Source organism: Sorghum bicolor, chromosome 1 (assembly GCF_000003195.3).
Source record: "Sorghum bicolor cultivar BTx623 chromosome 1, Sorghum_bicolor_NCBIv3, whole genome shotgun sequence".
NCBI classification, from domain to species: Eukaryota; Viridiplantae; Streptophyta; class Magnoliopsida; order Poales; family Poaceae; genus Sorghum; species Sorghum bicolor.
Window position 1 is genome coordinate 7,744,682 of NC_012870.2, and position 11,128 is coordinate 7,755,809.

General features: G+C 42.0%; 1 protein-coding gene across 1 annotated transcript; it reads left to right on the plus strand.

Moving 5' to 3' along the window:
- Positions 1,825-6,409, plus strand: LOC8060522 (endoplasmic reticulum oxidoreductin-1). The gene is made up of 10 exons (XM_002463881.2): positions 1,825-2,133; positions 2,241-2,372; positions 3,565-3,820; positions 3,916-4,026; positions 4,504-4,622; positions 4,712-4,816; positions 4,947-5,149; positions 5,236-5,359; positions 5,726-5,890; positions 5,994-6,409. Exons 1-10 carry the CDS (start codon positions 1,945-1,947, stop codon positions 6,003-6,005), a joined length of 1,416 nt encoding a protein of 471 aa, XP_002463926.1. The 5' UTR covers positions 1,825-1,944; the 3' UTR covers positions 6,006-6,409.

The window sequence follows — 11,128 nt, forward strand, 5'->3', positions numbered from 1 at the left end:
TCATTTGGGAAGCTATTATATAAGATAAGACTATTAGAGAAGAACAAAAAATTAAGATTGCTCTTTCTTCAGTTAACTTGCTAGATATAATAATGCATCTATGTCACGTATTAATATTGCTGGTGCGAAAGTTTTTTTTGGAAGAACTTACTTATCAAAGTTCAAGTCATTGACTTAATACAGTTGCTCACACTTTTCTAGATTTATTCTAGAATTTAACTTTTTTTTGTGATAGACCTACACATCGACAATAAGACGTTTATGGTTACTTCATCAATCTCGATATTTACTGGTCAAGCTCAGCTTCCCAAGGGGGCTCATATAGATAAGATGTGAGTGTATACGTCCATAGGGGTGATTGTATGTACACGTATGTGAGCGTCGGCATATGTAGTGATTTTCATTTCATTAGAAGAGCTGCACCGTCTACCATTGAAGAAAATAATTATCTAAGAAAGTGACAACCGTGGTAAGACAAAGCTTGAATTTGCATGGATTGGTTTTCACCACAGGAAATCCAATCGGTTCAATTTGTCCATAAAAGTTCATTTTTGACCGAGAATAAGGTCTTGTTTAGTTCACCCCAAAACCAAAAAGCTTTCAAGATTCCCCGTCACATCGAATCTTTCGGCATGTGCATGAAACATTAGATATAGATAAAAATAAAAACTAGTTGCACAGTTTAACTGTAAATCACGAGACGAATCTTTTGATCCTAGTTAGTCTATGATTAGACAATATTTGCCACAAACAAATGAAAGTGCTACAGTAACGAAATCCAAAATCTTTTCGCATCTAAACAAGACCTAAGATGTGTGGATTGCAGTATCGTTCGATCCAGAATTTGTCTACCCCTCATGTAACGGAGCCGTATTGTCCAACGATTTTTGAGAAATTAGTCTGTCCATTAAATTACGGTCTTTTTGTTACGGACGGTAAAGTATATCGCCCGTCACATCGAAAGTTTAGACACATGTAAGAAGTATTAAATATAGACTATTTACAAAACTAAAAATATGGCTAGAGAGTAATTTGCAAGACGAATCTTTTGAGCCTAATTAGTCTATGATTAGATAGTAATTGCCAAATAAAATAAAAATATTACAGTACCTATAAACTTTAACAATTCCAACCAAACATCTCCTTAGTCTAGCGAGGAAAATTATGAAAATAGGTTGATGACAAATCGCTTCAACTCATGATGCAAATCAAACAAACATTCTAGGTTCGGATATAGGTTTAGATGATTTTGAATCGATATGTCAGTCAATCCAAACATACCAGCAAATCACTATGCCACAAAAATGCATTGTTAGATTTGTATCTAAAAGCACTAGCAAAGAATTGTGATTTTAAAATCCATTAATAGAGTTTATAGCTAAAAGTTTGATTTTCGAAATCAAAACTCCTAAATGAAAAAATATGACCAAATAACATCATACTAAGAGCATCCACGGCGTTGATTCCATGCATGGAAAAAATATCGGCCACGTGTATCTTGCGGCATATGCATTGAGTGTTAAATATAGATAAAAATAATAACTAATTGTAAAGTTTATCTGTGATTTGTGAGACGAATCTTTGAAGCCTAGTTAGTGTATGATTGTATAATATTCGTCAAATATAAACGAAAATGCTACACTGTCCAATTTTGTAAAAAAAAAAGGAACTAAACAAGGCTCAGTGGACCTAGCAATTTGTCTCCCAAAGCAGCAGGTGCTAAACTGCTAATCCATGTGACCCACTCCGCAGGCACACCCGGATTCCCCAATCAAACCCCTGTATTAAAATGCCGCCACCGGTATACGGAGTATACCAATATCGTTAAATTCCAACGCCCCTGCCCGTCCCCACACCAGACGACCGCCATTGCCCCCGTGTCGAGCACGGGGCGAAAATTCCTTCCGAGATCTCGCTTCTCGAAGCTTCCGCGGCGCCGCAGCGATGACTATGGACGCCGCTCCGGTGGCGAACGGCGCCGCGGCCGGCGCTGGCGGGGGCGCGAATCGGCGGGGCGGAAGGTTGTGGTACGCGGCCGCCGGCGCCCTCCTCGTGGCCCTCCTCGCCGTGGCCGTGAGCTACCGCAGCTTCCCGGACATCCCCTCCTCGTCACCAGGAAGCTGCGGCTGCCCTGTAAGGATCTCTCCTTTGGTATTGCGATTTGCTTAGCTGCATTTGGGGGGGTTTGATTTTAGTTGATGTGGTTCTGACTTCTGAGGTGGCGGTGTGGTCCGTTTCAGGCTGCGAGGAAGTACACGGGGATGGTGGAGGACTGCTGCTGCGACTATGAGACGGTGGACGCCATCAACGAGGAGGTCCTGCATCCCATCCTACAGGAACTCGTTAAGTTGCCCTTCTTCAGGTACTTCAAGGTGAGCACTTATGGATTGTTTTCTTTTTTAAATGTCCGGGGCTGTGATTTTGGCACATTAGTGGAAATGTTATTGTGGTATGCCAATGGGGAGATAGAGTCTATTCATGCTTGATTGATTGGAGAATTTGATGCTTGATTATGTAGTTATGGAGTCTTTACTTTTTTCCCCTCAATGTGCGTCTGCCATTTTATAGGTGGAAGATTGTTGACGACTGTGTGATTCTGTCAGATTATTATTATTTTTACCTAGGCAGTTGAGTGTGGTTTATCAGTTTTCTACTATTCTAAAGTGAATGTTTCAAACCTTAGGATCAAACTTTTTCTGTACTCTACTTGTACTTGTGTAATGCTGGTCTTCTGATTAGTAATGATTCTAATGAACAATAATCAACTGTGCTGTATATGGATCAAAGTGGTATTTGCTTGATCAAAATGTGAAGGTTGGCTTACCTTATTTAGGGAATTTGATGATGGAAATAGTGCGGAATCTAGTCTCATGGACCATCTAATGATACTTGTCAGCTATCCTAATTGAACTCATAGTTCCAGTATCTCTTAATTTTTTTACCCATTCTATTCCTATATTCCCTATAGTTTAGGAAGTTTGTGGCGGAGAATGTTATTGATCTTTGTTGGTTTTGATGTGTAAGCCTTTGCATATTGCAAAATGGAATTGATTGGTGTGGCGACTATTTTGCAAAGTTATACTTTCGTCTGATATGTACTCAGATTACTTTTACCATTTCACACGAATTACTCAGTGAGGAGTGGAGATGAAAATCTATGTGTGATGGCATGGTTTCAGAAATGTGAACCCTTTAAGTTCTCTTCCAAATTTTGCACAGTGAACTATAGTTTTGTATTTGTTAGTCTACCTACTATATATGTTAGTTATAGGAAAATCATATGGCGGCATGGTGCCCACAGGTGGGCTGGCTCCCTCGTTAGCTAAAGGACTAAAATACCATGTTACAATGTTTCAAAAATCATCACAAAAATCATGTATGAGTACACCTAAAGTTAAGTGTAGCCGCAAATAGATTGAAATTCATCTTTGATGCTGAGATTAAAAAAGCAGAAGTGTCACTCTCAGCTATATGTGATGCCACCAAAATGCTCACATTAAAAATAAATTTTGAAGCAATGGTTCATCTGTTCTAAGTCATGTGTTGTTCCTTGTCTTTTGTAAGGTTAAATTGTGGTGTGACTGCCCTTTTTGGCCCGATGATGGAATGTGCAAGCTTAGAGATTGTAGTGTCTGTGAGTGCCCGGAGAATGAGTTCCCTGAACCATTCAGGAAACCTTACAGTGGACTTTCTCCAGATAGTATGATGTGCCAAGAAGGAAAACCACAGGCTGCTGTTGATAAAACCCTTGACAGCAAGGTTTTCAAAGGATGGGTTGAAACTGACAATCCGTGGACATCTGATGACGAGACTGATAATAGTAATTTATCTTTGTCTTGATCTAGTTTATTGCACATTCTTTGTTTCTTATTTATTACATTCATGATGATTATCAAACTGTTGTACTGATTTCAGATGAGATGACTTATGTGAATCTTCAACTGAATCCTGAACGATACACTGGATATACTGGTGATTCAGCAAGAAGGATATGGGATGCCATTTACAAAGAGAACTGTCCAAAATGTATGTAAATGTGCTCTTTCACATGCTTGTTCCGCTCTAGATATACTGGTTTGATCGACCATGTCAAGTGTGACTAATAATTTGCATCTGAGCTGCTTATTTTATTTGATGACAACCTCCGTGTTTATTTTATTTTTTCAGTGCATGTGTTTATATGTGCCATGTCATAAGTTCACTACATGTTAAATGAATCAGTGATGGACTCATTATTTGAATCCTTTTTTTTTTGAGATATATGTCAATTGTAGCTACCATGTCTTCTAAAGTAATCCAATATGCATAGCATATATTGTCCCATCTGTTGTTCTTTAGTGTCCTGTAGTGTAGTGCTCTAGTTGCATGCCTGTTCCATTAGATGTCCTACGTAACACGTTCCATTTGATGTCCTATGTAACATGATAGAGAATCCTAACACTTCAGTCCTGCACCAGTAAAATAATTTTGACACAAGTTTTTCTAACTGCATTTTTTCTTCAGATCCCTCTGAAGAACTGTGCCATGAGAAGAAGGCCTTGTACAAGCTTATTTCAGGGTTGCACTCCTCAATTTCAGTGCATATTGCTTATGATTATCTTCTTGACGAATCGACTAACTCAGTACGTGACCAAATTGCCCACCTTTGTTTATTGTTTATTGGGCCAAATTTCATAATTGTTTTGACCACTTCTAATGTAAATGGCCACAGTGGGGACAAAATCTTCCTTTGTTGTATGACCGTGTCCTGAAGTACCCAGAACGTGTCCAGAATCTGTACTTCACTTACCTGTTTGTTCTTCGGGCCGTGACAAAGGTTCCCATTTCTTCCTTATTACCTATTCATTTCGTATCCATGCTACTGTGGAAGATCAAACTTTTAGGTTTATTTTTGTTCAAAATTTGTAGTGATCTAGCGGATAATGATTTTGTTTGGAATCTTTCAGGCGGCAGATTATCTTGAGCAGGCTGAGTACAATACTGACAACCCTGAAGACGACTTGAAGACAGAATCTCTTGTGAAGCAATTGCTTTACAATTCCAAGTTAAGATCTGCATGTCCATTGCCTTTTGATGAAGCCAAACTCTGGCAAGGAGAAAATGGTCCTGAGCTAAAGCAAGAGATTCAGAAGCAATTTAGAAACATTAGGTATGTGACATATTTCCTGTGTTTTCATTTTATAAGATGCATAGGAACCTGTTGAATCCTTACCCGTGTAACATATTCTTCATTAGTGCAATTATGGACTGTGTTGGATGCGAGAAGTGCCGTCTGTGGGGAAAGCTCCAAGTTCTTGGTCTTGGAACTGCACTGAAAATTCTTTTCTCCGTTGATGGAGACAGCCATTTGAATCAGCCAGTATGTAGTCCATTTCTCAAATAGTCATTACCACTCCTGCCATATTATGATATGAGAGATATATGCTGTACATTTTGTTGGTATTTTCTCGAATAACTGCTCGTTTTGAAATATTATCCTCATGTTAAGTTCCTAACACTGAATTCATCTTGATTGCTTACATTTTCCCTAGAACCATACATTGTCTTAAAAGAAGGAATGCACTATGAGTTATATGCTAAATTGCTACTAAGCCAACTTAAGCACTGTGAATTCTTCTTGAATTGACGAAAAATATTCTAAGACCGTTAGTATACCTTTTGAATTCATTGTGTTTGCTTAAGTGGATATTTGTTTAACAATGCTTCCTTCTTGGCAATTTATCAGTTGCAGCTGCAGCGAAATGAGGTCATTGCATTGTTCAATCTTCTGAACAGGCTCTCAGAGTCTGTCAAATTTGTACATGAAAAAGGATCATCAATTGAAGAAGTCATTAAGGAACAGATCCCTTCAACTTTTCAAAAGGGTGCTTCCAAGCCCAATCTTAAACTGGTATTTTCCTCCCCTCGCTATTGTATTGTTTCTTGCATCCATCCTTCGTAATCTTGCATTGTTTGATTGTCCTGTAATCTTGCATTGTTTGATTCTCCTGCAGGACTTCCTCTGAAGATGTAAGAGTGTAGTTTGTAGTTATACAAGGACATGCTGGAAGATTAACATAGACATGTATGGATATACCGAAAGATTAACATGTGCTGGAAGCAGTTTCCTAGATACTTCTGTTGCAGCTCTATTCAAGAGAATGAGATAAGACCCTTTCGAGCTAAATGCGATGACACAGTTCACCTGGTTTTTTCCCCCGTTCTTTCATTTGGTGGGTTCTGTCAGTCCAAAAATTTCCATGTATAGTGTTCCTCCGCTGTAAATCAACGTTCGCTGTGACCTAGAGAGAATCGCTCTCATTCAAATTGTATTAACTGTGATCACCTAACCACTAAACAGCTAACGAGCAAAAACTTTTTGTCGATCTCACAATTCGTGCTTGAGAAAAGGAATAATGTATTTCTTTGACTTGTTTTTCTGTGAAAGGTATACAGTTGTTACAGTTGGTACAGCCTAGAGCACAGAAAAGGTTAACAGCCTGGGGACTCTGGTTAAGGCCCTGTTTGGATCCACGGGGCTAAAGTTTAGCCCACTCATTTTAGTCACTTTCAATTTTTCATGGATCAAAACGGGAGAGCTAAAGTTGGGGGCTAAACTTTAGCCCACTCTTTTTCATTAGCCAATCCAAGGTGTGCTAAAGAGGGTTAAAATGGTCCTGTGTGGGCAAAAGATGCATAATACCCCTACTCACCCTAAGCAACCCTATTTCCTCTTGCATGCACCTCTTTTCCTCCCTATGCCTTCCCTCACTTCCGCCATCGCTCCACACCACTGTCGTGCAAAAGATGCATAATACCCCTATTCGCCCTGAGCAATCCTATTTCCTATTGCATGCACCTCTTTTCCTCCCCGCGTCTTTCCTCACTTCCGCCGCCGTCGTCGCCCCACACCACTGCCGCCTCCCGCCACGGCTGGCCCGTCACACTGTAGATCCACCCCATTCAACGCTGGATCCACTCGCCACTTGCAAGCTGGCGCTTACTGAGGTCGAGATGGACGGCTATGGTAGAGACGGCTTATCGGTGTTTCGTAAACCGACTAGTAAACTTATATGATTGTCACACTGCTCAAGGAAGGCGATGTAGCATACAAAAGACACTAGAATTTATACTGGTTCAGGTCGGGGTCCTACGTCCAGTCTCAGAGATGATTGAGTGTATGTTCCTCACTTGAATGCTCTAAAGTTCTTACAATGGGGAGTGCAAGAAGGGTGAAAGAGGTAGGAAATGGAGCTAGAGCTAAGGGATGGACAGGAGTTCGGTCCCGAAGAAGGGTGCTCTAGCTGCCGTGATATAGAGTCCGGGGCCAGGTCACATACAAAGAAGAAAGTTCTCCCGACCGAGTGGGTCGCGAGCCTAATGGAGGGAAGCTAGCCAACTTGGCTTGCAAGCTACGTCGTCTTGCTGCGCACGTCCACGCATAGTTGTTATCATGGTCTTGTAGCCACATCGTGGCATGGTGCTACTATTCCGAACATGGCGGCACTGTAGGCACAATGGTGGTTCGCCAACTGTCCTGGGCGACGTGGTCTCTGCCATGGCCTTTGTCCGTATAATAGTTGGTAGCCGCCCCTGTAGGATCTCTGGACGTACAGGAAGTGGCCTAGAGGGGGGTGAATAGGCCTGTTCAAACTTTTTCAGCAAAGTTTATCAGTCACACAGGCAAGGGCGGCAGTGAGGTCCTCCCAGGGCGGCACTGCCGGCCTCTACAGAAAAACAGGCAGAAGCTTAATTGAAATGATTCAAAGTTTACCCAGAGAAATTTAGATCGACTAAATTTTCAAGCTTCCTGCAAGATGTTAGAGCACAAGTATGTGGCTAGAAAGTGCTGGAGCCTCCTCACCAAGTAGATCGGCCTCAAATCCTAACACAAACTTATACACAAGTGAAAGCACACAAGACACACGATTTTTACCGTGGTTCAGCTGTTGCCACAACAAGGCTTGGCCTACTCCACGTTGTTGAGGCGCCCACACTAGGACCGGCTTAGCCACACAGGCTTACCTTCTCCTCGTTCTCAAAGCAAGGATTTTACCCCTTGCAAAGAGTGAAGAATGTATTAGCTGCAAGGTTAACCTTACAAACCTTCCCTTGGCTGCCACACACGTTGGCAAGCTCTAGGGCGACGCCTAGCCGGCTAGGAGCAAGCTCCAAGAGTAACAAACTCAAGGCTGTCAGCCAAACGTGAACCAAAAGCTCTTTTTGACAGTGGGAATCAATGGATCTGCTCTCCAATCAAAGTTTGCTGCCTTTTCCCTCAAGTTTTGATGGTTGGAATCAAGGATTGGCTTGGGGGCTTGAGGAGCAACAATGGAGGGAGAGAGAAGTGAGCTCTGGTCAGTTTGCAACGGTTGGGAGCGAGGAAGATGAGCAGGTTACCGTTTGAGACGGTTTGAAAGGGTATTTATACCCAGCTCTCCAACTGTCACAGGGTAGGGCGGTAGTGCCGCCCTTGCCTGAACCAGCCTGAAAACACCGAAGTGTAGAGAGAAGAATATGCTGGCTAGGCTTGGGTCTGAGGATGTTGATGAGCTTTTGAGCCTTTGGTTCACAATTTGATCAACAAACTTGGAGTCCCTCTTTATAGTACGTCTTTTTCTATACTCAAATTCAAACCGAAAATGAATTAAACCTCCTTTGGAGCTAGGAAAACCATCCTTTAGAAATGGGGGATCCTCCATGGTATTCAACAACCTCTTTGCTATATTCCCTGCTTGTCATCTCAGCAAAACTCATTAGTTCCCTAATTCGGTGGTCATCAACGCCAAAACCCACAATAGGCTTGATTGCACTTACAATCTCCCCCTTTTTGGTAATTGATGACAACCAAATTAGAGCTTACAAAAGATAATAATCATAACAGAGAATAAAATGGTCATGGGCATAGGAGCTCCCCCTAAATGTATGATTGGAGTTTTGAATACTCAAACTTGACATGAAATTCAAGCTTCATACATTTAGCAAGTGATGGAGGACCTCCCCCTATGTCCATGACCTCTGTGGGGTGCAACAAACTGTGTCACTAAATAACCGTGTATGCATATGACAGTTTATACAAGCAGGACAGCATGCTGCTGTAGTGGAGGGCCTCACTACCGCCCTGGTAGGGCGCCACTGCCGCCCTTGCTACACCAGCAAGCTGACAGAAATTTTAAAAAGCATTACACCACACAAACAGGTTAACCAACAGAATTTAAACTAATAATTAAGCCTGACAAGCAGTTCACAGGTACATGTTCACATCCGAAGCAACTAGAGACAAAGAAGTAGCATTATTACAATCTTAAAAATAGTTTTGAAGAAGCACTCATGCTCACAAACTAACCACTAACACTCTCATCGGATCTGAACATGGAGATCTGCAGCTGCAGTAACGAAGTCCAGTCGAAAAGAATTGACCCCTCTAATTTCTCTAATTTTCTCCCCCTTTGGCATCAAGTACCAAAAAGAGAAAAGAAGAGAGAAAGAAGAGAGAACAACTCACTCATCATCGTCGTCATCGTCACTGGAAACCACGGCACGACCAGCCCTATGAGTAGTAGCTGTGAAGCGAGAGGCACGCGTGGAACGTCGAGGAGCAGCCGCTGAAGTGCTAGCCCGCCGCTGTCTAGCATCATCCCTGAAGTGCCGATAGACACTGCCTAGTGTCTCCTGAAGATCTAGATCATCATCATATCCCTGGTGCTCATCATAGCTGCCATGTTCTTCATCAGACTCCGTGTCAGATAGGTGAGGAAGGTCTGGAAACTGAGGAGGTGGAGCCACGGGTGAAAGAAGAGGTAGACCCTGAACCTCTCTGGCTGCATTTATTGCATGCCTGCTCTCCATCCTGTCATCATACTGATTTTGTGCCATGTAAGAACAAGTGCCAAAAATAGCCTTCACCCATTCTGCCAACTTCTGAAAGCGCTTCTTCTTCCTTCCATCTCTCCTCTGTGGCACACTGTGGCCTCCCTCACTATGGTGTGAGCTCTCTACTGCAGGAGGTGGGGCTGTTTTACCACCTTTAGTTTTCTTGATGTTATACACAGTGTGGCTACAATCCTTAGGATATCTGACTCCAGTCACTCTCTCAATCATAAACATCAGATAAGGAGCATAAGGAAGTGACCTCCTCCCATCATCCATAGCATATGCCAGCTCTACCCATATGAACCTTGGAATATTAAATTTATTCCCTTCTGGAAATCTGGACAGCACATTAGTAATATGTCCATTTAGATCAGTGGCATTGTCTTTTGGGTTAAGTGTCATTTTGATAAGGTTGTTCATCACATAATAGAAACTCTTCAACCCAGTCCTCCTGTTGTTCACTTGGGTTGGATCCTCCCACATAAAACTCACCTCATGTGGCTCAAACCTTCTCTCATTGTGAATTCGAGAGTAGGCTCTATGGTCATTTCCAAAACCCAATATCCGGCAGAAGGTGATGAAATCAATCCTATAATGTGTGCCATCTGTCATCCAATGCACTTCATCATTATCTCTGTTCCAGAAGTAGGTAGCATGAAACTGGGCAAGTATCTCTGTATTCCAGTCATATTTAAAGGACATGAGAGTGGACAGCTCAAACTTATCACATACTTTAATTGCAGCATCAAAATCAGGCTCCTCTTTTGCTTGCATAGCATCAAAGTCAATGAAATGCATCTCACAAATCTTTCCCTTTCTAGCTGGTAGAATAGCAGTGGCATAGAAATTTGAATGAAAAACATTCCAGAAACGATAATCAACACCACTTATCTTACTGTGAGCATAGGGATCCATCTCTCTAGCTTCCTCCACAGCTTTCCAGCTTGCTGCATAATTGACTAAGGGATGATCCACTGTGTCATTCGGTGTCTTGAGTTCAAACTCATTAGTACTGTCCCTCATGTAGCTGTCATCAAACCCTATAATGTGCAGGGGAGTGTTAGGACAACCTATGGGAGAGATGGTGAAACCAGCCTGCTGCAACATTTCTTCTTGCTGAATATACTGCTGCCTTGCTGCTCTATCATCTCCAAAGAATACTCCAGAGCTGCTGCCTCTCCCCCTGCCTCTGCGAACTTGTTGCTTGGTGGTTATTTTCCTCTTTCCTCGGTCCATCTTGCTTTGCTTCCTTGGATTGAGAGGATGAGAGAAGAAT

What these genes read in the sequence shown, in the direction of transcription:
- LOC8060522 (XM_002463881.2), top strand. Translation starts at nt 1,945, where the DNA reads ATGACTATGGACGCCGCTCCGGTGGCGAACGGCGCCGCGGCCGGCGCT. An exon ending in TGATGACGAGACTGATAATA is followed by an intron (nt 3,821 to 3,915) that starts GTAATTTATCTT and finishes TACTGATTTCAG; the next exon opens with ATGAGATGACTTATGTGAAT. An exon ending in CAAAGAGAACTGTCCAAAAT is followed by an intron (nt 4,027 to 4,503) that starts GTATGTAAATGT and finishes TTTTTTCTTCAG; the next exon opens with ATCCCTCTGAAGAACTGTGC.